Raw genomic sequence first — 27,835 nt, 5'->3', positions numbered from 1 at the left:
GTTCACTGTAATACACCTGTTCCACAGGGAGACGAACAATACGTGCAGAATTAGGAAACGCACTAGTGTCGACATTAAATATGTACAGTTGATGTAGAAGTCGATCGGAATTAGTTTGGTTGATCTTTTGACGGTGTCCCTTCCCCTCCTCTCCTGTCCCCTGCTCTCTTCTCCTCCTCCTCCGCTAGCAGAAATGTATAAAGAAGAGAAAATCGCAGTGGGGAGGGGGTTGATCCGCCGAGCTGAAATCGAGAGGCGAACCCAGGAAAGAGGAGTATTTTCTACACGGGACTTTCCCCTCCTTCGTCCCTAAAAAGGAGGGGGAAAAGTCGGATTTTGAAGGCGAGCAGGAAAACACGGCTCGTCAATAAGCAACGACGCCGAGTTTTGTGGATATATTATATTTTTAATCGTCAGAAATATGGCCGAGAACGTTCTGGACTCTGGCCCGCCTTCAGCCAAGAGGCCTAAACTCTCTTCTCCGGCACTTTCCGTCTCCGCCAGCGATGGAAACGGTAAATATTAATATTTAACACTGCATACAGACGATGGGGAATTATTTTAGCTCTTGCTTGTGTCTGTTGCTTGAGTATGAGGGATGGAATATTGTCATGTCGGGCAGCGTGTGATGATTTAGTATTTCTCCGTAGCTAGCAACGACGACGGAGCGTACAGGACTAGCGTTAGCTTAGCTTGTCATTCCTGCTCCGCTGCTAGCCACTGAAGCTAAAGCTTAGCGGAGTAGTTAGCAACAACATTAGCTCACAGCTTGGCTGACTTGGGGAGTGCAGTTTCACAGAATTGTGTACAAACACAGAACAACATCGTATCTGCTCGTATTGCCCGGTTAAAGTCTAGTTTGTTTGCCAGCTTAGGACATTTTAGTGCTAAAAGTTTAGCTTTATAAACGATAAACAGGATTGACAACGTCGCTGTAATTAAGTCCCGTTTCACTTTGAGAATAATTGTTCAGCCGAAAAGTCTTGTGTAGGGATACAATCGACCACAAACGTATCTTAAGTACCATGTTGCAATGTAATATTGCTTATTAAAGCACAATTGTGGCTGTAAAGTTTCACAGTTATGTCGCAGCTAGCTAAGCTACATCAAAGCTCATCACTTCTTGTTGGCTACCCGTCGACAAAGATCAGAGTCTTAGTAGCTGGTTTATCCAGAAAGTAATAATAATAATTCACAAATTATATATAACGTACTAAGTTTACAGATACTTATATCAGTTTAAGTTCCTATATACGGTAGCTCGACTTTATGGATCAGTCTTTGTCATGATGTTTTGACTGTTGCTTTGCAGATATGTAATTAAGTTGTGGTGAAGCTAATGTTGTTAGCTGGTCAGCTAGCTCCTATTAACACTATATAAATGCCGCAGCTTCAGGCCCACTCACAAGTCCCTTTGACATTGTTAGCTACTTGGCTAACTGGATTTGCCTTCGTCACTTGGGGGAAAAATCTCCAAACTTAATGTTAAGTGTTGACTTGAATAGTAAGCACAGTTAAAGCATGTTATAAATGTGCGTATGTGCAAACATTAGTTAGTAGCCGCATTGCCCGTTACACCGATCCGACTGACCACCAGGCTTGTTGTTTGCAAATACGTGATTGTGTTGGTCTTTTTTCATCTCATCTGCATCTGTTTCCATTGTTCAGCCGTAACGCTGCAGATGGACCTTTACACCTCATAAAATCTACACGAGTTTAAGTAGCATTTTGCATGTTGAAATGTTACATTTATAGCCATCATTTATTTAGTTTTAAAAGTTTAGTTATAACTCACTTAGGAGTTTCCACATTGCGCCTGGACGCAGTGGGTTTAAAAACGCTTCCATGTTAGTTTTTTTTTCTCTTCTTTTAAATTATAGCCACTTTCATTAAAGTGTGTTCTATAACAATTTTTTTTACTTTCTGTGGTTTTCAACTAGTTTCTGAATCTTGTATTTCTGACCGCTTGGTGTTTTCTGTCACAGGTAGTGTCAATTATCAGTGTGTTCTGACACTACAATTACTAAAGCTTTTCTAAAACTTTGTTCATGAACATGTTATGACATTATAATCTCAGTAGAAATGAGTGTTTTGTCACATCACAACTCCCCTATTGCTATTTGTTAGTGTTTTTTTGACAATGAACTCCACAATCACTTGTTTTGTTTTCTATAAAGTTACAATATTTACAACAGATTCAGACTGCAATTATTATCTGTAATCATCTTTTCTTATGTGTCTTGATTTTCTGTGATGCTGATTGTTTTCATGTGTTTAGGTTTCTATATACCATTTCTGTATCTAACCTTTTCTAAGTGACTACCTTGTTCATGTCTTTTTGACATTACACATGGTAGAGTCCTGTACACATTTAAAATTTAAAAGTAAAAAAAAAAAAGTTTAAAACCTTAACATTGCTATTGTTAACCTGTGTCATCTCTAACACTACACTTTCATGAGTGTGATGACATGATTGTTTGGCAATCTCTTCCCTATTGGGTGTTGTTTTTAAGTATTTCTTTTCTGAACAATAAACAGATCAACATAAAATGTTTAAGTCAAAACCTTGTGATGAATCATGTTCTTGGTTTCATTTTACAAGACTATAAACTGGCTTTGGCAAATCATTAAAACAAACTTGTTAAGGGTATTCCAATGTCCTTATATCTTGCCTGTTGTATGTTTGAGCTCATTGTTGAAATGTATATTTAATTGTGGAGCCAATGAGCTCTTTATGACAGAAATGTGTTTATTATTGAGTGGCACAAAATGAAAGTGAAAATTTTTTAACTTGGACATAAAACATGTTGCCATCACATCACAGTTTCTCAGTTATGTGATATGCCTTCAAATCTGTGCATTATCAAATTTCTATGGTGAAGTTAATAGAAATAGTTCTAAAAGACCCACTATATTTCAAAAGACCTAATATATTTCAAAACAATAAGCAAACACTACTTTTCTTTGTGATGCCATATTTTCTTAGTCATTTTGAAATATCGAAATGTTGAACATTGAATTGCACACATCTAGAAGCTGGTAGTGTTACATTTTTGTCTTAAGTTCTTAAGAACTCGCTACAAATACAGAAAACCTAACACTTATTTTTCGTACTGTTTTCTTGTAGACTTTGCTTCACTTTTTGACCTGGAGCATGACCTTCCAGATGAGCTTATTAACTCCTCAGAGCTGGGTTTGACGAATGGAGGAGACCTTGGGCAGCTTCACACTAGCTTGGGTGGTACTGGAGCAGTGGGCAGTGGGCTTGGAGTGGTCGGCACTGCTGGACAAGATGCTGCAGCAAAGCACAAGCAACTGTCGGAGCTTCTCCGTTCTGGTGCGCCACTCTTATCTGCTCAACAACAGCCAGGAGGCAGTCCTGCAGGTGCATCCATGACTCTTATGGGTGGTATGAAGGCATCTCCGGGGCCCCAGAATGTCGTCCCCCAGGGGCAGCAGCATCTCTCACCTCAACAGGCCAGTCTGATGCAGCAGCAACAGATGGCAGGGATGGTGGGTGGCATGAACAGGGCTGTACTTGGACCTCAAAAGGGCAATGGCCAACAGCAGCCTGGGGGCCTAACACCTCAGCAGCAAGGCATGATGGGAGGACAACTGTTGAATGGCACACCACGAATGGGCTACCACAGTCCAGCCATGGGCAGTAACAGTAACCTCTTGGTGGACACCTTGCAACAGCAGCAGGCAGGAGGAGGACAGGGTGGACTAAGAGCACAGCAGCCTGGAGCACTGAACAAGGTAAGCTGTGGTTTATTCACCTATGAAGTCAAGTTAATGTCCGTCACTACTACATGCCCACCTGAATGTCTTTATTAAGGATGCAAATGCTCTTTAGATAACCAAAGAGCATATAGCATTTCATCGAATTCTAAATGTCACAGTTTTATACCAACAAGTTACGCCTGCTTAACTGATTAAAAAAACATGGTCAAACAGTTAATTACAAGTGCTAACCAAATGTGCTAATGAAATATAGAGCTACAGTTGTTAAATCATGTACCCATGTATTTGAGCATGATGCAAAACATCCAAATAAAGTTACTCACCGATCCACATCTGCAGAGTTTAACATGTAGTCAGGCTCCATTCTGACACAACAGCTTCACCATTTTTAATTGTAAACCGTCCACTGTTCATGATTCATAAATGCTTAAAAAAAGTTGAGTACACAGAGGTGCATGCACAGCGAGTGTAGGGTGAGTGAGAGTGTGTTTCAAATCAATGGTCTTACTCTGTACTGACTGTAGCAGCGCTTTAAATTGGCTGCCCAGGTGACGCACTGGTAAAATGGCCTAGCACAACACAGCTGACATCTCGGCTCATCTGGAGGGTGGGAATGCCGGAAGGGAATTCCTCATAAGTTCTGCAGTTGCGATCTTTGCTGGCTGGTTGATGACACCTGCACAGAGTGATACAGATCTCCATATGAGCCCTCCTCATGCAGATGAAAAAGAAGCGGTCGGCTGCAGCACACATGTCGGAGGCGGCGTGTGTTGGTGCGGCTCTCCTTGGTCAGGAGTGGAGGTTTGCAGCAGTAATGGGATGTGTTAGATTGAATTGGATGTGACTAGATTGGGAGGAAAATTAAGGAAAAGGCAAAATTGTGATCTGTTGGAAATCTATTAAAATTATATTTGTAACTGACAGCAATATTTGAGCCATACATTTTTTGTCGGTTATTGGTTAACTGGTTAATCATTAACATCCCGTGTGTGTGTTTGTGTATAGGAATGTACAGATTTTACCATCTGCAGTCTATAACTGTATTAAAAAGAGTATAAAATCCAAAAAAGGCCAAAAAGCAAAAAATAAATAAAATTAGGCACATTTTGAGTGACGCATGCTGCCATCTAGATAGTTTTTTTTCTCAGAAGAAGTGTGTTACATGTATATTTAACTGTGTTTCAGTAAGATCAAATATTGGACGTCATCATTGCCCCAGCATTTCCATATCTGTGCATTTCAAGTAATACATTTATGTAACTTTATGCAACTTAATTTGGATTTGAGCTTTTGAGTATATTGAGAAATAAGTTAAGGCATGAGTCAATCCCCATGTGGGGCGGTCTGGGTCCTTTCTGTGTGGAGTTTGCATGTTCTCCCCGTGTCTGCGTGGGTTTCCTCTGGGAGCTCCGGTTTCCTCCCACAGTCCAAAGACATGCAAGTGAGGTGAATTGGAGATACAAAATTATCCATGACTGTGTTCGATATAACCTTGTGAACTGATGAATCTTGTGTAATGAGTAACTACCGTTCCTGTCATGAATGTAACCAAAGTGTAAAACATGATGTTAAAATCCCAATAAACAAACAAAATCAACATGGTTAAGTGTTTAATCTCAGACTTAATAGACTAGTATTCTAGTATAGCAGTTTTCCAGTTACACCTTTGGCTCAGTCAGTCATTTTGGCCCAGATTATCTTTTTAGTTCTTCAAATGCATTGAACTGTCGCTAGTTTGGACAGGGCTACAGCCATTTTTTGAAAATGTATTATCTGCCGTAAAAACACCACAAAACAATATATTTTATCTAGTACACTAATTACTGTGTCTAATTCATTCATTAGGTATTCTTTTTATGCATGGCATCTTTCTAGGAAATGATTTACTTGTTTTATTCTTTCCCTTTTCTTTGCCCCTTTAGCCTTTTTTTATATCCCTTTGTTCATTTACTTTCCAACTGTGATTCCAGATGGGGATGATGGGAGGTGCAGGACCCTATGGAGGCCCCTACGGTCAGAATGCAGGCCAGAGTATGGGTAGTGGTGGGCTCACTCCACAGCTCATGAACAAACCAGGTTTGCCCAACAGCCTGGCTCAATTTAACATGGACAAAAAAACACAGCCCATGCCTGGCATGCCAACTATGGTGAGTAGCTAGATGATCCATCCATCCATCCATCCATCCATCCATCTATCCATTCTTTCATTTCATATCCTGTATGTTTTGGTAAACCTATAGAAGTCAAACACAAGCCATTTTTTATAGCATAATAGGTATAGGGCAAATAGGGGCACCAACACTGATTTTTTTATTAGGATTTTCTTGCTTTATTAGTCTTACTGCACTGATGGACAAGGTTCAGTTTAGCAATTTCTTTCTGCAGAACAATTCAATAGTAACATATCAGCAAACAGTTACAACCCCAAAAGGTAATTGGCCCCTACTTGAGAATTGGATCGGAATCAGAAGAATTTTCTTAGTACATCCCTGTTGTAACAGACATTCTAGTCCTCGCTGACTAAAAATGTTTTCATGGCTGGTAACAGATGTGAAGTCATGAAATATCTAAAATGTGATTTTTAACTTTGCATTTGACTGGTTACATTAGGCATGTTTTTTCTTTATGACTATGGTTACACACCTCCATGCTCAGTTTTAACTTGTTCAGAGTTCAAACTGGGACCTTAATTTATAAAGTGTTGTATTCGGTGTGTGTGTATTTCGCTTCATATTTATCTCTTTGACTCTCTTAGGCTTCTCAGCAGCCAGCAACAGGTGGTGCAGGAGCTGGTGGAGCATCTGGGATGGTACCCAATGCCCAGGGAGGTCTCGGTCCTCCATTGGCGGCCTCAGTCGTTGGAGGAGCGGGTGTTGCTCCAACAGCCGACCCAGAGAAGCGCAAACTTATACAGCAGCAGCTGGTCCTTTTGCTCCATGCCCACAAATGCCAGAGACGAGAGCAAGCTAATGGGGAAATACGACAGTGCAACCTGCCCCACTGCCGCACTATGAAGAACGTCCTCAACCACATGACACACTGCCAGGCTGGCAAGTCATGCCAGGGTAGGTTACGAGTTACCTAAGACTTATGTAAAATGCTTTGCTTGTTGCTAAGCAGTGATGTTAGTGGTGTGGTTCTTATATAGTTGAGACATACAGTTTGTGAAAACTCTGGGCGCTTCAGTGTTTTTTGGAGATTTCACATAGAAACATTTACAGCAAAGCTTGATTGGTACAATTAATAGTTTTTGCACTCCGGTTTACCACATGGCTGGGTGCCATTGCCGCTTACCACAGTATTTAAGTCTTTCACATCATGTGTAGCAAAACTGCTATCTGCTGGATGTGCCACTGAGCAGCATGCTTAAAAACAACACACAAAACTGACTGATAGTATTGTTAGTTTATTTAAATTCAGTAATTGTAAAGTGTAAATTAAATAGCTGTACAGTGTGAAAAAGCTTAGCCTGCATAGAAATCTGGAAATTTGAGAGTTAATTATTTTACTGCCACTTTTGTTTTACCATATAATCAGTGCACAGAATGATGACATTTCTCACTTTAATTTGCAGTGGCACATTGTGCCTCATCCAGACAAATCATCTCACATTGGAAGAACTGCACACGGCAAGATTGCCCTGTCTGTCTGCCCCTAAAGAATGCAGGAGATAAGAGGAATCAGCAGTGTGAGTGTGTGTATCATTCCAAACAAATGCTGCTTCTCTTTGTCATACTTTTTCTGTATGTAGTGGTTCTTTTATGCTGAAACCTTCTCTCATCTTGCTAACCCACAGCCCTGCTTGGCACTGCTAACGTGGGCTTAGGCCCTTCATTGGGTGCTGCACCAGGTGGTCCACACAGCGCTCCCAATCTTAACACCCCAGGTCAGATAGACCCGAGTTCTATTGAGCGGGCGTATGCAGCTCTTGGGCTTCCTTACCAGGGTAACCAGGCACCCTCTCAACCTGGTCAACAACCATCTCGGTCACTAAACGCTATGGGTAAGAGTACTTTTGATCTACACAGTAATCTGCACAGTAAACTTGGTCCTGAGTATCTAATGCTTGTCTTTCTTTACCAGGTGGGAATGCAATGGGTGTAAATGGAGCTGTTGGTGTCCAGCCTCAAAACCAAGCATCTAGCCTTCTTCAGGATCCTATGATGCATCTCACCATGAATGCTCAGAGGTAAGGAAACCCATGTTTCTGCCTTCTCAATATTCTGAAATTTCAACTATACAGAAGGGCATTGCATTGCAAACTTAAGTTTACTGTGTTCTACATCTATAAAGAGGTGTGAGACTGTTATTGCTGCTAAATGATTTTGAATCAATTAACAAAACATATAATGTTAGTAAGTTAACCAGTTCACAAAATTTATTTGATTCGTATTATACTTTTTAATGTTTTTATTTTAACATTTACTTACAGTAAATAGTAGTACTTATTTACTACAAACAAGTTAAGCTCTCATCCTAAAATCTCTACAAAAACACCATGCCATGATCTAAGAAAATGTGTGTTTCAGATAGGCATTAGCCAACAAACCCATACCAGTCAACCCACAAAATAGGATGTTTCATTTTTTATTTACAAACTTAACACTGCTATGTACCATTTAACCCCCTTCTCTTCTAGCCTGATGAATGACAGCAGTGGTGTGGGCAGTATGGGTTCACTGCCTGTGGCCACTCCAGCTGCCGGTCCTGGAATGAGAAAAAGCTGGCATGAGGACATTACCCAGGATCTTCGTAACCACCTCGTCCACAAACTGTATGCATTTCTTAATACTTTTGTATATGTTTTAAATCTACAGTATTCTTATCATGGATTAAGTTTGTTAGGTAGAATTGTCTTAAGTGGTGTTGCCCTTTTTTCTTCCCCTAAACAGTGTCCAAGCCATCTTCCCTACCCCAGATCCAGCTGCACTGAAGGACCGGCGCATGGAGAATCTAGTGGCTTATGCTCGTAAAGTAGAAGGAGACATGTATGAATCTGCAAACAGCAGGGTAAAGACACTTTTCTCCATCATGTCTTTTGTTGTGTGCAGTGAATTGTCTGTCCTAGAGCTGGATGTTTTTTCTTTTTTTATAGGCAGAGTACTATCACTTATTAGCTGAAAAAATCTACAAGATTCAGAAGGAATTGGAGGAGAAGCGGCGGATGAGGCTGCAGAAGCAGGGCATGGTGCCGAATCAGCCTGGAATGCCTTCTACTGGCATTCAGCAGCCCCCTTCTGGCATTGGACAGCAAGTGCCACAAACAGGGCTCCCCCCAAGTAGGATTTTATTTTTTTTAATACTGCTAGATTACTGATATATGTATGTGTAGGCTATATGCATGGTAACAGAGAGACAAATGAACAAGGGCTTTTTCTTCTGAAAACGTTGTAATGAATGATTCATTTTGACTCCCCACGTTAAGGGTCGCCACAGTGGATCATTCGTCAGCATTTATTTTGACGCAAAAATCATATTTATTTGGGCTTGGGTTACTAAGGGTGCACTGTTGTGTCCCCTCAATGCCTAGGTTTATGTAATCCATGCATGTTCTGTATTTGTGAGCCCAGTTTGGGATTTGAACCCCTGGAACTAGGGTACTGTTGTTACCCGCAGCATCACACCACACAAGCTCACTCTGACTCAACTTTACTCTGGTGCTCACACCAGTCTGTCATGTTGTGTGCTGCAGTCTGGTGTGTGCTGTCTAAGTAGGAACGCCTGTCTATAGAACACTAGCAACAGTAACCACGTCTGTCAATTAAATGACTTGTATAGAACTGAAAGACAGAAATCTGACATCCCTGGATTATAAATAAGATAAGGGTGATTGAAGTGAGTTACAATTTATAAGGAGCACAACATACTAAAAAAGATTCCTGCCAAATGGTGGTAAATCGATAAATGAAACATGCAAACACTAGTTAAAGAAACAGAAGTTAGTTACAATAAGTAATGTGCTAAAATTTTGGCACAGCTAAGGTTGAACAGTGCGCTTGTTTGTAGTGCATCTTATATTTGTTTACATTTTTCTTTACAAAAATGTACAATATATCACAACTTGTTGTGCATTTGTGTTTTTTAACTTGATAAATTATTTTTCCTAACTGTAGATAGCCCCCTGTCAGATCCATCAATGGTGAGGCCTACAGGACCAAACCAGATGGTGAATAGGATGCAAAACCCTGCTGGTATGTGCATAATCAGAACACATCTTTTTTTTTTAGTAATACATTTATTAGATCCCCCCTCTCATTTGCACTTATTAATTTTTTTTACAGGAATGAATCTATTCAATCAAATGCAGACTATGGGCCAGAGGTCCACTCCTCCACTTCCACTCGGTGGGCCCCTCAATCAGGTGAGCGATCATGCTCTCAAATATCTGTAACTGGATTTCTATGTGTACAAATTGCCTGGGAATAAAACACAAACTCGTAACATGTTTAACACATTATTAGAGAGTTTTTATTTTCTTGCACTGTAAAATATTACTGGAAATATATGCAGGATTAGTGGTTTATTACTGGGTCAGTGTGAAAACAATATAATCAACCTGCTTAAGACCACATCACCAGTTAAAATACTGAACTTTTTGACACTTAAATCTAAAACAGCTGTTATAATTTGTTTTAAAAATGACTGACTTAGGATGCAACCTATGTATCGCCATATAAATAGCGTCAATGTGCTGATACGGTGTTAAACTCAAACAAACAGAGAAACTAGATTAATAGATAAAAGTTCTCATAGTATTAAAGAACAGCATCCACAAATGTAGCCCCAACAGTAATTGTCAGTTAGGCTTTAGCCGTTATTGACTATTTTCATTTTATTTAAATATTCATTACATGTTGAAAATGTTAGTAAGAATAGCTATTATATTAAAAGTTTCCTAAGATTTGTTCATGTGTAATCAAAATGTTTGTTTCTTTTTTGTTATGATCTTTTAGATGGGCATGAGCCCTGCGAGGATGGCACCGCCTAATGTTGCACAAATGCCGAATCAGTACCTTCCTGCTGGCCAGTTTCAGGGTTCAAGCCCAATGCTTGGCACTAGTCCTGTTGGTATGGCACAGCCTGGCACTCAGGGTGGCATGACACAGGTAAGAAGAAAGTTCAAATTGGCACTTCATCGAAACATAACGCATCAGTTGATCTTTGTTACAGCTTTTGACTTTAATCAAAAACCAAGGTCCTTCATATTCACATTTTGTGGGTTCTGAAGTCTTACTACAGTTTACTTATATTTATATTTATTATTTTTTATTTATTATAATTTATATTTGTTTGTTTATAATCATGTTTTAATTTTACATTAAATGCCTAACCAGCATTACCCAGAGGTTTAAAAATATTTTTTATTAATCAAAATTATAAAGGGTTTTTTATCTTGTATTTTATCAATTTCTTGATCAGAATAAGTTCAACTCAAGTTCTTGATTCCTCCCATCATAAATAGCCTAGCAAGGCCTGGTGCAGTGTAGCACTAGCACACCACTGCGGAGTATTTAAACTTGTGAGATTGAATATTCGCAGAGCCACCGATCTGGGCTGGGCATCCACACGAACACAATTGACCGTGGTTGAGTAAGAGTAGGTCGGATGAGGTCTCTTCACGCTGTTGTTGTGATATGTGATCTCCAGGACTGGTTTAGCCTTGACATAGATTTATTTAGTTCACTGAGATAGTTGTAATGCCATTATGCATCTTGTTGTCTTTTTGTTTGTGTATTTCAGCATGGCCAGATGTCCACCCCACCAGCTATGCCAGCCAGTAGTCCTTTAGCTCAGCCTGGTTCTGTTGGTGGAATGGGTAGTGGGACCTCAGTTGGTTCTCTAGGCCCCAGCAATGTTGTTGGAGTTCCTCAGCCAGCCACCCCCTCTCAATCCATCGGCCTTTCTCATTGTCCAACCGTCCGACAGAGCTCTCCCTCCCCAGCACGCAGTCGCACACCCACTCCACACCTTACACCCCCTCCAAGCCTACCAGGCTCCCAGACTCCACAGCCTCACACCCCTAGCATGCCCCAGATAAACACAGGTGCCAGTCAGGGGCAGAAACCTCAGCCTGCCAACTCTGAGAAAGCCATGCAGCTTCAGCAGCAGCCATTAGGAGGGGCACCTTCAACACCCAACTCTGCACTTGCGCCTCAGCATCCGCCTACTCCAGTGAGTCTCATTTTATACACCTACATGTCAGAGTAGATGTGATGTTCTCTTGTTCTACTGTGCTTAATTTCTATGGTCTGATGTCTAACAGCTTGTCTGCTTGTCCATGTCAGTTATCTCAGAAAGGCTCTCTGCCGGTAGACGCCCAGGCTGCCACTCCTGCCTCTGTCGGCAGTGTGGACACCTCCTCCCAGCAAGTCTCCTCAGATGTCACTGCTACTCTTGAACCCAAGGTGGAGGTTAAGCAACCAAAGGAGGAAGAGGAGGATGAAGAGGTGGATGATAAGGTGTCAATAAAGGGAGGTGGTACAGGAAATAAAGGGGATATAAAGACTGAGGAGAAGCCCAAGGTACAGAAAGACCAGAGAAAAAATTATTTTAGTTGTTTTCAACACATTTCATGCAGTTGATGTGAGGTTTTGTTTGCTTTCTTCTTAGATAAAGAAGGAAGAAACATCAAATGAGGATTGCAAAGGTACTCCTATGGAAACATGCAAAGCAGAGGAGGAGGACAAAAAGCCTGAACTTAAGACTGAACCTAAAGAGGAGGATGTTGGTTCAGTTACCCCCAGTTTGCCATCTGGAACCCCAAACAAAAAGAAGAGTGAGAACTTTTTTCTAAACTTCTTCCACTGGAACATTTAATGCACAGTACACAACAGTTTATTACATCATCTAACTGTGTTTCTTTTGGAAGAAATGAAAGATTAAACCTTATACTTTTTGTCTTACCAGTCTTCAAACCTGAGGAGTTGAGACAGGCCCTGATGCCCACTCTTGAGTCTCTCTACCGGCAGGATCCTGAGTCTCTTCCCTTTCGCCAGCCAGTGGATCCATCACTTCTGGGAATACCGGTATGTACACTTGAGGACAAAATTATTAGCCCCCCTATGAAATTTAAAGTTATTTACAAATTTCCCAAAGTCATTTTATAACAGAGCAGGGATTTTTTAATATAGCATTTCTAAACATACTAGTTTTCTTTAGAAAGCATAAATTATTTTTATTTGCTTACTATAACAGAACTATTTCAAAAGAAACAAAAATCACCGGGGTCAATATTATTAGCCCCCTTAAGAACTGACTTTTTTATTCAGCCATAGCACAAACCACTGCTGTGCAATGGTGTGCTTTAACTTTGTAATGATAAAAGCTCGTTAAATCAAGTCACAGCTGAGGGTTATCTCCCAATTTACACACAGTATAAAAGCTTCAGTAAGCATTTGAGCTGTCACTTGAGAAAGCATCATGCCAAAAACAAAAGAAATCAGTTTAGACTTGAGAAAAAGAATCATCGATGCTTACAAAGCAGGAGAAGGATATACAAAGTTATCACAGCGTTTCCAAGTGTCAAGAACTGGAGTGAGAAGTATTATTAAAAAATTCAAAGAGAGCCACACAATTCAGAACAAGCCTGGCAGAGGTAGGAAGCGCAAGATATCAAAGACCCTGGAAAGAAAACTAGTGAGAGATGTGTCTAAAGACCCCAGAACAACTGCCAAGACACTAGTGAACGACTTAGCCAGGTCAGGAATAATTGTCTCAAAAAAGACAATCACTAGAGCCCTGCACAGGAATGAATTGCGAGGTTGCAGACCAAGAAAAACTCCACTCCTGCAGAAAAGACACCTTCAAGCCAGACTGAAGTATGCTAAGGACAACCTGGAGAAAGATTATGCATACTGGAAGCATGTCCTTTGGTCAGATGAGACAAAAGTAGAGCTCTTTGGCCATAGAGACATTGCTTATGTTTGGAGGAAAAAGGGGGAGGCTTATCACCCAAAGAACACCGTCCCCACAGTGAAACACGGTGGTGGGAGTATTATGCTGTGGGGATGTTTCAGTGCATCTGGACCTGGGAATCTTGTCAAGGTGGAAGGAATCATGAGGAAAGAAGGATATGTGAATATTTTGAAAGAAAACCTTAAGCAGTCAGCAGCAAAACTTGGTCTGGGTCGTCGCTTTCTCTTCCAACATGACAACGACCCAAAACATACATCGCTCCTGGTGAAGAACTACCTCCAGAAGACCAAAGTGAACGTTATTGACTGGCCTGCACAAAGCCCTGACTTGAATCCCATTGAAAATCTGTGGGGTGAACTGAAGAAGAAGATTCATGCCAGAAGGCCATCAAATCTGGAGGAGCTAGGGAGATTTGCCAAAGAAGAATGGGCTGGGATTCCTCAGGAGATGTGTCAGAGACTTGTTGAAAACTACAGTAAACGACTGCAGGCTGTTATCCAGCAAAAAGGATACACAACTGACTATTAGCATCAGGGAGGCTAATAATTTTGGCCGTGGTAGTTTTTGATTTTGTGAAATAATTTAATTTCTGTGGGCAAAGTAAAATGATTTAATCATTCAAAATAAAACTGGGATGTTTGAAAAGGCTGTGTTAAAAGTTATTTGCTCTATTTAACAGTACTTGGGAAATACATTTAAAACAATGAATTTTTCATAGGGGGGCTAATAATTTTGTCCTCAAGTGTATGTTCTCTCTACCGAATCCTGTGTGTTTTTGTATCTAGTTCACAAGAGATCAGGCAGAAGTTTTGGCAGTAATTTGGAAGCAACTTGTACTAGTAGTAAAGCTGTTAGATTTACCACATTTCCAAGACATACAATAAACCCGCTTGTAAGTGGTTAAATGTAGCGGTAAGCGGCAATATGTGCCACCTAAGTTGTTCTCTGTAAAGCTAGTCTACTGTTGGTATTAAGTTTTCAAGCGGGAAGTCATTTACATCACTATAGTGCCATTGACTGAAGGCAAATAGTGGCACAGAAGCCTCTTACTTTTTAAAAAATAAAAAATAGTAATAATTATTGTTTGTAAAAAGATCTTCTTTCTTATAGGACTAATGAGAATTTAGTATCAATATTGATATTACTGGAGCTTATCGGATTTCACAGCATGCCTAGCCATTAGGAGGGTTGTGTCCGGAGGGGTTTACGCTGTAAAACAGTGCCATTCATATGTGTATGTGGACCAGATCTGCTGTGGCGATCCCTATATTCGGGAAAAGCCGAAAAAATATATTAATTTACAACATTCTTTTGTAGTTTAAAAGGTTACAAAAATAGACAGTGGCCAAGGGAGGGGTGGTCAGCTGGGTTTCATAGCCACTGCAGAATTGCCGTTTCCCAAACCTTTTAAAAAGTTTGATCAGCAATGAAGTATACACTCTTTAAATATATTATTGGTATGCATGTAAACGTACTGTACAACTGTACATATGTCTAATGTTGTACCTCTTTTATTAACTTGTATTTTAGGATTATTTTGACATTGTAAAGAATCCCATGGACTTGTCAACTATCAAAAGGAAACTTGACACAGGCCAGTATCAGGAGCCATGGCAATATGTGGATGACATCTGGCTTATGTTCAACAATGCCTGGCTCTACAATCGGAAGACGTCACGAGTCTACAAATACTGCTCCAAGCTGGCAGAGGTGTTTGAGCAAGAGATTGACCCTGTCATGCAAAGCCTTGGCTATTGCTGTGGGAAAAAGGTAAGCATGATGCAACTTTTTTTTTTTTGGATTATGCTCAGATGTATAGTACAATCTGCCCCACAGATGTTTATATAACAAACCCAGGTCACTGCACTGACACTATGAATCAAAACACTTTAGGTCACAATTTGATTAAAATAAAAAGGGCAAGATGTACAACGTCAACTGATTAATAAGTTGGGATGTTATTGCTTCTTTCTTACACTCTCTTATTCTGTTCTAGCTGGAATTTTCTCCTCAAACTCTCTGCTGCTATGGCAAGCAGTTGTGCACTATACCACGAGACGCTGCCTACTTTAGTTTCCAGAACAGGTAAGGGGCTTTGACTTGCCAACTTTCCCCCCCACACACACTTAAACGTTTTCTGGCCACATTGCAATGAGCCACTATTTGGCTTCCGCTGACCAGTATTAAAATATTACATGACTGCAAATTGCGGTTGCGGTCACTAAGCAACATTTCAATTTTAAGGGAATCATTTTTTTTCAATAATTTTTAAATATGTGCACTGTTCTCAATCTTTTTAAATATAATTCATTATTAAATCATGTTGAATACCAACCAAAAATGAACAAGTATTTTTTTTACCTATATATAGGACACATTTACATTTATTCATAGCTTGACCTTGTAAACTACAAACACAAATGAACTTCTGTCAAACAACGCAAACAAACTTTTCAGAGCAGTTTTTTTTAGAACAATTGTCTGCTGTGTTTAAATCTTACACGGTGCTTCAGTCAGCTAAACAGTACTCTACAGGATTGCCTTGTGCAAAAAGATGCCTCTAATGTGGCTTTAAAATGCTGCTTCTAAATACTGTCTACCCAAGGCAGAATGGAATACACTGTATATGTTGAATATCAGTGCGCTGTGGTTAGGTGGAGGGTTCAGTGCTATCTATTGCTTTTATACAACAGCTTTGTGCACGCCATTTATGAACATTTTATTATTTTTGCTCCACCAACACAAATAGTCCTGGGTTGTTACCAGACATGTTCCTGCACACTAGAAAGCTCTTAATTTGTTTAGTTAGATTTACCGTAAGCTGCTACTTTATTTTTACGTTACGAGCAGCCGGTAAAATAAGAGTCTTTTGATGTCCTTCAGATAAGTTAGTTTAGTCAGTCAGTACATTGCTTCGTTGCTTCCTGCTCTCCATGGATGAGCTCTGTTTTTTTAGGCATTTTTCCTCCCTTTTGTCATCTCCTGATGACCATTCGTAGTTTAAATCAAAACGTATTTGTGGAAATGTTAGTGGTAATGAGGTAATGATCGTTAATGTATCAAATTAAAGGTTTTTACACCTGTAAAATGGAGCGATACATAGTAAAAAGTCCCAGTGCAGTTACACTGTAAATCAGCACTCCTTAGATGCCTTTATCCAATCAAATTACTTGTTCGGAACTAACTGTTGTTTAAATTGCCTTAAATTAATGTTTTTATCACAGCAATAAAGTGCATATTTATGCCTCATATAATGAGCCTTTAATTAACCTCATCTGACACCTTGCTTCTGCTGCTTGTGTATATGTTTAATGTGCTCATGTGTCTGTAAATGCTTCCCTTCACCCTTGCCTACCCCTGCAGTTAATTATCCTCTTGTTTAGTTGTGATGATGTACTCATTACACATGCAGATGCTAATCTATGCTTTGCTTTGGCTTTCTGCTTGTCTTGTCTGTTGTCTCCCTATACATCTGTCCATTTCTTCTTCTGGTCTGATGTCCCGTTTTTTTTGTTTTTTTTTTACTTTCTACCTTTTGACACCTTTCCTCTTGTAATCCAACGCCTGCTCTGCCTGCCATGGCCTGCTTTCATCTGACTGCTCATCACCATTAAATCCCTTCCTCCTCAAAACCCCTGCTCAAATAACATGCATCGTGATTGGCTCTTCTGGTGACGACCCTGTTCTGCGCTCCTCATCTGTGCCTGCTTCCCCCTTGACCTGCCCTGCCTTGTGCTGCTCTGATTGATGTCTGCTTCCTTATGGCCTTTCTGTGAATGGCTGTGGTGCTGCTGAATGGTGTAGTTCACCAAAATATGGACTTCTTGCTGACAGGTATCACTTCTGTGAGAAGTGTTTCAACGAGATCCAGGGTGAGAGTGTGTCCTTAGGGGACGATCCATCACAGCCTCAGACGTGAGTACATAACACTACCAAGTATTTTTCTTTTCTGGTTACAGTAGCTTCTGAAATCTAATATTGTTCAGCATTTTAGATTTTTTGCCACTGTTTAAATTATTATGTGGATTTAAGTAGTGACTAAATATTAGAGTTTCTATGTCATTGATATATGACAAATGTATAAGGTTGTACATTTATGTTTTAGGTCCATTAACAAGGAGCAGTTTGAAAAAAAGAAGAATGATACACTTGACCCAGAGTTGTAAGTTGTTGGTTTTCTTGTTGGCTAATAAATAAATACTTTGTTGAACGAGGCAGTTAATGAGCCACAGAATTAAAAAAGATAAATGTTAGTCTTACCGCTTACAGTTTACAACTAAAAATGTGTAACTTTGCCGCAAAGCATTATCACTGTATTATGATAAAGTATGACTAAATATACTAATAATGACTTCTTCTTTTTCTCTTTGTAGATTTGTGGAATGTTTAGACTGTGGCCGTAAAATGCATCAGATCTGTGTACTACACAATGAAACTATTTGGCCAGCAGGGTAAGTTTGAATTAAAGAAAAGCAAAAAAAGAGAAAGATTTAGGCCCATGTCTAATTTACACTTCAGCTTGGATGTATATAAACGCCCTTACATTGCCATCCAATGAAGATATTGGGAATTAATTGATAAAATACCTTTTGCCCAGTGAATCTGACCCTCCGTGTCCCTAAATTGGATAAAGCAGTGGTAAAACAGACAATGAATAAGCTACTGCACACATGTCGAAGGAGGTGTGTGTTGTGGCCCTCATTGGTCAGCAGTGGGCGTCTGCAGTAGTAGAAGCAGAAATACAAATTGGGAATTGGGTAATTGGATATGACTACAATGGGAGGAAATTTGAGGGAAAATGCATAGGGGGGTGACGGTGTTTATACAATTACCATTGTAGCAAACAAGTATTTGCAGCCACAGTTGTATTGTTTGGTCTTTAGTATAGTACAACGGTCATCGCCTCATAGCGGAAATGTTGACCTGCAGGTATGCTGATGACATTTATGCCAACATTTGTGCCCATGCTTGCATATTTGCAGATATGTAGAAGCACCATCTTGTATAACACTATCTCTTTTCTTTTTCAGTTTTGTTTGTGATGACTGTCTGAAGAAGTCAAACAAGAACCGCAAAGAAAATAAATATTCTGCTAAAAGTATGTAGATTTTTCTTTGAGAATGACTCATCTCATATGAGTGCCCAATTGCTGCCTGCTACGATCATGTAATGACTGAATCTTTTTACCAAAGTTGTATGTTCTTTTTCTCATACAGGGCTACCACAAACTAAACTGGGCAACTATCTGGAAACTCGTATTAATGACTACCTGAAGCGGCAAAACAACCCAGAGTCTGGTGAAGTCACTGTGCGAGTTGTCCATGTCTCTGAAAAGGTGGTTGAAGTTAAACCAGGAATGAAGTCTAGGTAAGAGCTGCTGGGTTTGTAGTGGATTCATAAGGTTGCTTTAAGCTTTATCATGTTTTTTTTTTTTTATTACATTATGCCTGTGGACCAAAATGTGTTGATATGTTATTCATGTTCAATGCTTTTTATTTTTCACACCAGGTTTGTGGATACTGGCGAGATGGCAGAGTCTTTTCCGTATAAATCAAAAGCTCTCTTTGCTTTCGAGGACATTGATGGTGCTGATGTCTGCTTTTTTGGCATGCATGTGCAAGAATATGGCTCAGATTGTCCACCCCCTAATCAAAGGTTAGGCTGTTGCTAAATGTAATGACTTTACAGTATCTTTTGCTAGTTATCGCCTCTCTTCCATCTAACAAAACGATTTTGCCTCATACCATGTGAAGGGTTTTGAATGCAGGCTGTTAGACTGTGCCTTGGAGAGCCTAATAATTCTGTTTTTCCCTACAGGCGAGTATACATATCCTATCTGGACAGTGTTCACTTTTTTCAGCCTCGCATTTTAAGAACAGCAATATACTATGAGATTCTCCTTGGGTATCTGGATTATGCTAAGAAACTAGGGTAAGATGCTTTATAATCAGACTGTTGTCATACATGTTGCATGCATTTTAGAAATAAAAGAAGTGTCTGTATGCTTTCTACTTGGCACTACCCTTTTCCAACCATGTCTGTGGTTTCTTTCTTAGGTTTACAACTGGCCACATTTGGGCCTGCCCTCCCAGTGAGGGAGATGACTACATCTTCCACTGTCACCCTGCAGATCAAAAGATACCCAAACCCAAGAGACTGCAGGAGTGGTATAAAAAGATGCTGGACAAAGCTGTGGCTGACCGTGTTGTACATGACTATAAGGTATAAATAGGTTTATTCAGAATTGAATCTGTACGTGTGTACGTGTATCCCCATTAACATATTTACAATTTATAGATCCTTGTGAGCAATCCGTTGTACATGTACTACTGTTTACTTTACATAAACTGTTATCTATTTTCATTTTCAGGACGTTTTCAAACAAGCAACAGAGGATCGTCTTACGAGTGCCAAAGAGCTGCCCTATTTTGAGGGTGACTTCTGGCCCAATGTACTTGAAGAGAGCATTAAGGAGCTTGAACAGGAGGAAGAAGAGAGAAAACGGGAGGAGAACAATACTTCCAGTGAAAGTGTAGATGTAAGTTAAAAGCATTTATGCCATCATATCTTGTGTTGATGGTGTTGCTTACTTGTGTTGATGGGTTTGATTCTGTACCACTTTGCATGTTCTAGGCCACGAAGGGTGACAGTAAAAATGCCAAGAAAAAGAACAATAAGAAGACGAGCAAGAACAAGAGCAGTCTGAGCCGGACCAACAAAAAGAAGCCTGGGATGCCAAATGTGTCCAATGACCTGTCACAGAAACTTTATGCAACAATGGAGAAGCATAAAGAGGTATGACAGAGTATTTGTTTACATATTTAAGTAAGTTGCCACTTGCAACAGTTGTTTTAAAAAATGCTGGTATTTTTATTTTTCTCCCTCAGGTTTTCTTTGTCATTCGGCTGAATGCTGCACCCAATTCCAATGCTCTTCCACCAATCATGGACCCAGATCCTTTAATGGCATGTGACTTGATGGATGGCCGAGATGCTTTTCTGACACTGGCACGAGACAAACACTTGGAGTTCTCCTCACTGAGACGGTCCAAATGGAGTTCCATGTGTATGCTGGTAGAGCTGCACAACCAGAGCCAAGATCGATTTGTCTACACCTGTAATGAATGTAAACATCATGTTGAGACTCGTTTCCACTGCACCGTTTGTGAGGTAAGGAACTTAAAATTGGCTAAAATATCAGAGCAGTGAGAGAGGAAACTTGTCGGGAACATACAGTAGTGTTAAAAAAAAATAGCAGTGATTTAAAAAAAGTGAATAAAGCACAAAATCATTCTAATAACTTTTATTTCCATGAATGCAAATGCACTGAAAATACTACACTTTCAATTCTAAATCAAAACATTAACAAACTTTAGCCAGTTTGTGTTAATCATTTACAGAAAATTAAGAAAAATGAATATTAGACTGTTCAAAAAAATAGCAGTGCCAGCATTTTTCTCAAAAAATGTATCTATAAACTAAAAATGTTTGAGGTTTCACTTTAGTTTAAATTACTGAACGAATATTTAGTGGCATTACAATTGTTTCCGAGATCTGTGTTGCATGGAGTCGACCAACTTCTGGCACCTCTGAACAGGTATTCCAGTCCAGGATGATTACACTACATTCCACAGTTCTTCTGCAATTTTGGGTTTTGCCTCAAAAGAACGCATTTCAGATATCAGAACACAAGTTCTCTATGGGATTGAGGTCAGGGGATTGGGCTGGCCACTCTATTACCTCAATCTTGTTTGTCTGTAACCAAGATGTTTTGGGTCATTGTCATGTTAAAACACCCATTTTAAGGACATTTCTTCTCTGACATAGGGCAACATGATCTCAAGTATTCTGATATATTTAAACTGATCCATGATCCCTCGTATGTGATAAATAGGTGTAACACCATGGTATGAAAAACATCCCCATATCATCATTTTGTACCACCATGCTTTACTGTCTTCACAGTGAACTTTGGCTTGAATTCAGTGCTCGATGGGCGTCAGACATACTGTCTACGGCCACTAGACCCAAAAAAATACAATTTCGCTTTCATCAGTCCACAAATGTTGAGCCATTTCTCTTTGGACCAGTCAATGTGTTCTTGGCAAATGTTAACCCATTCAGGACACGTCTTTATCTTAACAACGGGACTTTGCAAGGAGTTTTTGCTGGTAAATTGGCTTCACTTAATCATCTTCTGTACTCACTGGTAACTTCAGATGTTCCTTGATCTTTCTGGAGGTGATCATTGGCTGAGCCTTTGCCATTTTGGCTATTCTTCGATCCAATTGAACAGTAGTTCCACACTTCCTTCTACGTCTTTCAGGTTTTGGTCACTTCAAGGCATTTGAGATCATTTTAGCTGAGCAGACTATAATTTGCTGCACTTCTCTGTATCTTTTTCCCTCTACAATCAACTTTTTAATCAAAGTATGCTGTTCATCAGAACAATGTCTGGAACAACCCATTTTACCCAGTATTTCAAAAGGAAATGTGCTATGACCAAGCTGTGCAACATTTGCCACCCTCCTACATTAAATAAGGGCCAAAATTGACACCCGTTCTTCTGCAGAATGAATGACTTCACCAATTGAACTCCTCACTGCTATTATTTTGAACAACCCCCTTTCAATCAATGCTTCGATTACTCAGAAAGAGCGGCATGCATGTCCTAATTGTTGGGTTTGTTTTGTTTTCATTACTCTACTACACTTTCAAGTAAATTTTTTGCTATGTAGAAATATCACTTCTACTGAAAACAGTGATTTATCAGGTCAATGGTGTTGGACTGCTATTTTTTTGAACACCACTATGTTAAATCATAAATAAGGTCTATACCCTGGTGCAGTACACTAATCATGTTCTCTTTTCATAGGACTATGACCTTTGCATCACTTGCTACAACACAAAGACTCATGAACACAAGATGGAGAAGCTGGGTCTGGGCTTGGATGATGAGAGTAACAATCAAGCTGCTGCCTCCATGCAGAGTCCTGGAGACTCACGCCGCCTTAGCATCCAGCGTTGCATTCAGTCTCTTGTACATGCTTGCCAGTGCCGCAATGCAAACTGCTCACTTCCATCCTGTCAAAAGATGAAACGTGTGGTCCAGCACACCAAAGGCTGCAAACGCAAAACCAACGGTGGTTGCCCTATTTGCAAGCAGCTTATTGCACTTTGCTGTTACCATGCTAAACACTGCCAAGAGAACAAGTGTCCTGTTCCATTCTGCCTCAACATCAAGCAGAAATTACGTCAACAGCAGCTTCAGCACAGAGTTCAGCAGGCCCAGATGCTTAGGAGAAGGATGGCCAGCATGCAAAGAACAGGCCAGCCATTGATAAGTGGAAATGAAGGGTTGCCCTCACCTGGAAACAATGCTACCACTGCCCCCGGGACACCTACACAAAGCTCTCAAACTCCCATCCTACATACTCCCACTCAGTGTCCAACTCCCGCATCCCAACCTGGGGTTGTTGGAGGTCAGCAGCTCACTGGAATGGTCCAGCATAATCAGTTCCAGCAAATGCCTGCAGGTGGTGGGATGATTAATTCCTCACAACAACAGGTCATGCCACAACAACAGGCACAACCATCCTCCATGCAGCAACTTCAGCATCCCAACAGCCTTCCTCCATACATACAAAGACCTCCTGGTTCATCTCCACTCTCTCAGTCTATGGGGAAACCAGGCATGGGTCCAGTCAGTTTACCTCAACAACAGCAGTCAAATCCAGGCCAGTCAACCTTTTCCCCACAGCAGCCCTCAGGTCCCCCTGCTGCAGCTCTGGAAATAGCCTTGAGAATTCAACGAGAGGCAGAAACTCAAAGGCAGATGGCTAACCAAAAGAGCATGCAGATTAATCAGGGACAGGGCATGATGCACCCACACACCCTTCATCAGGGCCCTCAGACCCAAAACCAGATGGGCATGAACCATCCAGGAGCAGGAATGGTGGGACCCCAGGGAATTCCATCCCAGGTACAGTCTGCAGTACCTAGGGCTCAGATTGAACAGCAGCAAGTGATGGTAGGAGGAGGCATGCAGCAGCAAGGAGGGCCTCACAACCAACTTCCTCCTCAGGTGCAGCTACAGCAAGGGCAACAGGGTGGGCCTCAGCTTCAGCCGCCACAACAACAGCAGCAGCAGCAGTGGGGGAACCCTGGAATGCCTCCCCAGCAGCGACCAGGAATGATGAGTCAAATGGGTCATCCAGGAATGGTAACGCAACAACCACAGCAGATGGCTCAGCAACAGCAGCTTTCACAACAACAAGCCCATTCTGGGGTAATGAACATGGTTGGCCCGGGTGCTGCTTCAGCCACAGGGACTGGCAATGGAGGTCTCCTTCAGAGTGCCTTGCAAGACCTACTTAGAACACTCCGGTCTCCCAGTTCCCCTCTTCAGCAACAACAGGTTCTAAACATATTGCGCTCAAACCCTCAACTTATGGCAACCTTTGTGAGGCAACGTGCACCCAGATACCTTGGAAGAGGAGGCCCTGGAGCTGGCGGTGCAGGCCCAGGAGTCATGGATGGCCAGCAGCTTAATGTAAATACGGGGGCTGCTCAACCTGGTATTCACATGGGTCAAGGAACAGGCATGCCCCAGGCAAATCCGCAGCAGCAGCAGCTGCAGCAGCAGCAGCTGCAGCAGCTACAGCAGCGTTCAATGATGGGTGTGAACATGCAGCAGCAAATGGCTTTGCAACAACAGCAAGGTGTTATGCCAGGCCAAGGCTCCAACATGTCCAACATCTCTCTCCAGTTAAGAGAGTATAAGAGGCAACAACTGCAACAGCAGCAGATGGGAAACCTTAATCAGTTTCAGCATCCTCAGCCACAGCAACAACAGGGCTATCTCGGCCAGCCAGGGATGCCTCCTCAGCAGCCTGGTCAGCCTCAAGCTGGTGGACTCCAGCAGCAACAGCAAGGAGGACCACAGACAGGATTGCAGCAGAACTATTCAGCACCCATGTCTCAGCAGGTGGCAGCAGCTTTACAACAGAGGTTGCAGCAGCAACAGCTGCAGCAGCAGAATGCCATAGGTGGGCTCCAAGGAGGAGATAGTGGTCCCGGAGGTGGTGGTTTGCTCCAGCAGCAGCAATTACAGCCCCATCAAGGTGGTCCTCAGGCCATGCAAGCACTGCATCAAAGACTTCTGCAGAAGCAGCAGCAGCAGCAGCAGCAGCAGCAGCAGCAGCACCAGCACCACTTAGGCGGCGGGTCTCCTGCCCATCATAACAATCCCATGAGCCCTCAGCAGCAGATGTCCCAGTCTCCGCATTTGCAGAGTCAGCAGTTGTCAACGTCCCTTAGCAACCAGGTGCGCTCACCACAGCCATCACCACGGCCCCAGTCTCAGCCACCCCACTCCAGTCCATCTCCTCGCTTGCAACCCCAGCCTTCTCCCCACCGCATCTCTCCTCAGACTCAGACTGGTTCACCACACCCTGGCCATCTCCCCCAACATCACACGGGCATGGTGGCTCCTCCACCGCCACAACAGTCCCAGCAGCTTTCTCAGCAGCAACAGCAGGCGTTGGACCAAGCCCAATTTGGGTCAGACCAGAATGCCATACTTTCACAGCTGAGTGGAATCGGGACTCTGCATGGGCAAGGCACTAATGACATGTTGACTGCTAACAACCAAGACATGGGGACAAATATTAACCACAACTCATCGGATATATTGTAGCATTACAGTCCTTAACGAACTGCTCCGGTTACCAGGAATGGGTTGCAGTTTTAGAATTTACCATTGCTCTTCATTATTAGTGTTATTATTTAATATTTTTGAAGTAAATAAAAGACTACACCTTCCTATGGGAGATACTACATTAAATGAGCAAATTAATAAATTAAATGAATGGTAAGTTATTGCTGTTAATATATGCATATATTTTTAGCCAATTGTGTTCAAAGGGTTTTGGGTAAAAGGATGGGAAGATTTTCCTTCGTATTTGATGAGTAATATTTTTGGGGATGTCTGCCTTTTATAGCTATTTTTTTAAGATTTTAATTGCATAAAATTAAAGATAACGTTAACACAATACTTTTTGTTGTTTTTCCTCCATTCACGTTTATTATTGTACCCATTTTTTGAAAGTGTTTACTGCTGATGGTGATTTATTCTTTACCACCATAACTCTAGTGCCCTTCATATCCCCCTGACGGTTAGCAAAATATTTTCTTTACGCGGCTACAATTTATAAAATGGATATTTTTGTTAAGAACCAAGCGAAGATGGGTTAAATTTCTATTTTTGTTTTTGTATAGTCTTTTTGGGGGATTGGGGCTTCTGTGAAGTTTTGATGGGTTTTTTTTTTGTTATGGCAGATTGCAGTGTATATCTGTGCTATGCATGTCACGGTTTTCCCATTTCCATATTTTTCTCAACTTTGAATGTGTTGTCTATTCTATGCCCTTTAACACTGGGATGGTACTAGGACTTCTGACACTACAGATGTGCTGTAATCACCGGCACCATGCAGTGATTTCTAGTGTAAAAATATATATATATTTTTTGACCAGATGATCTGGATTTTTTAATGGAATCTTTGCCAACTTATTGGCTCCATGTCCCCATCCTTTCTGTTAAAAAACACCACCACCAAAACATATTATCCTGATACTTTCCTTTGACTTTTTGATGCTCAAGACTTTGGCATTTCAATGAGCTTTTTTTTACTGTATAAAGAAACTGGACTTGCTTTTTGTAATAAAATGTACATGGAACTGGAAAGGCGGTCATCAAAATTTCTACTGGTGTTTCCTCTTCATTTAATTTTAAAGGAGTCGTAGAACCTAAAGGGAAGCTTAAAGCCAGCAAGCTCCACGAGAAGCTTTAATGGGCCAGGTGATGGGTTGTATGTATTTTGGAAGTTTAAATTTGAAAGAGTGGTTTGTGTGCTCTTTCTCTTTTGTTTTTCTAAACCACACAAACTTTTTCAGGGCACCTACAGTGCATTTTCAAGATGGAGATGGAGGACTTTATAAAAGAACATAAATGGCAACCTTATTCTATTTTTTTTTTTTGTCCTTCCTAAGAATAACTGTTAAAGGGGTGGGGAATAACCACATGACATGAACAGTTGCAATATGGTGTGAGACTTATTTTATGAAGTAAGAAAATACTTGTCTTTTATATATATATATATAAAAATGGATATATTATTTAATTCGCCTTTTGGAAAATAAAACACTTGAAACAGGAGCTGATAAAAGAATTTTCTAAGATGTTATGTTGCTGCAAAATGACACTGCTACTATACCTTATACATCCCACTTCGGGGACTGCTGAAAAGGATGTCGTTTTGATGAAATGTCTTATACATGCCTATATGAATATATACATAATGATTCACTGTACAAACCATGATTAATGAACAGACTTTCTGCTGTTTTTGTCTTCTTAATTTTAAAATTGGACAAAGACCATGTGATTTGTTAGTTTTGACCACTTTTCATGCTTGCTGAGAGGATTGTTTGCTCTGTTTTCAATTTTTTTTATTTAAATTATTATTTTGGTGGTCAGATTCCCCTCCAATAATTTAATTGTACATTAAAGTATGTTTCTACCAATAAAAACACTTCTATTGTGGTTTTACACAGTTAGGGATTTTATAGTTAATCATTATATTCTTTGTTTCCATTCATATAAGGTTATGAGATTTTGCAGTAAAATTCACCATGGTATAGCGCTGTGGGTAAAACTACCAGGCCATGCACGCTTGCCTCTGTTCTTAAGAGTGGTAAAGACACGAATAGGCAGTTTGCATAGACTCTGTAATCCTATATAAAATGACTTCTTACAAATATTTATTACAATAAAAAACAAACAATTTAGTATATACAGATATCACCATGTATTTTACTGTTATACTACTAGCACTACTGTGCACATTTTCAGAAATTGTACAAATTCTGTATATGTATTTGCCACTAACTATAAGATAAGTACAATATACAGAGACTATTCTCAATTATACAGTCGGCTCCAGAATTATTGGCACCTTGATGTAATTGTGGTCATCCATGCCTAACAGTTTTGCTATACAAAAAATTGGCCAAATTTACACAGATAAGACAAGTGTTTGAATATAAATTAGACAATGTCTGTCAGGGTCCTTGTCAAGGCAGGCCCAGGTGTTTTGGATGATTATTAGAAAGCAAAC

The 27,835-nt window shown here is 40.6% G+C and overlaps 1 protein-coding gene across 4 annotated transcripts; it reads left to right on the top strand.

The window, feature by feature from the left end:
- Positions 1-279: 279 nt before the first annotated feature.
- ep300a (E1A binding protein p300 a) lies at positions 280-27,271 on the top strand. Of its 4 annotated transcripts, none has more exons than XM_063003119.1 (31): positions 280-515; positions 3,128-3,759; positions 5,715-5,891; positions 6,500-6,809; positions 7,319-7,432; positions 7,541-7,747; positions 7,828-7,933; positions 8,384-8,518; positions 8,637-8,754; positions 8,840-9,023; positions 9,858-9,935; positions 10,026-10,105; positions 10,698-10,850; positions 11,485-11,916; positions 12,030-12,266; positions 12,355-12,520; positions 12,652-12,770; positions 15,190-15,429; positions 15,656-15,744; positions 17,494-17,574; positions 17,765-17,821; positions 18,033-18,110; positions 18,690-18,757; positions 18,876-19,026; positions 19,168-19,314; positions 19,477-19,590; positions 19,716-19,881; positions 20,030-20,197; positions 20,293-20,454; positions 20,547-20,828; positions 22,534-27,271. In XM_063003119.1, the coding sequence occupies exons 1-31, from the start codon at positions 422-424 to the stop codon at positions 25,354-25,356; spliced, it is 7,968 nt and encodes a 2,655-aa protein (XP_062859189.1). In that variant the 5' UTR covers positions 280-421; the 3' UTR covers positions 25,357-27,271. The 4 variants fall into 4 exon arrangements, with proteins under 4 accessions (XP_062859189.1, XP_062859186.1, XP_062859187.1 ...); XM_063003116.1 differs by having other exon boundaries at positions 17,464-17,574; XM_063003117.1 differs by having other exon boundaries at positions 7,319-7,438.
- The last annotated feature ends 564 nt before the right edge of the window (positions 27,272-27,835 follow it).

The sequence above is a fragment of the Trichomycterus rosablanca genome, chromosome 10 (assembly GCF_030014385.1).
Source record: "Trichomycterus rosablanca isolate fTriRos1 chromosome 10, fTriRos1.hap1, whole genome shotgun sequence".
NCBI lineage: Eukaryota > Metazoa > Chordata > Actinopteri > Siluriformes > Trichomycteridae > Trichomycterus > Trichomycterus rosablanca.
The sequence above is the reverse complement of the archived record's forward strand: the minus strand, read 5'-3'. Positions and strand labels throughout refer to the sequence as shown.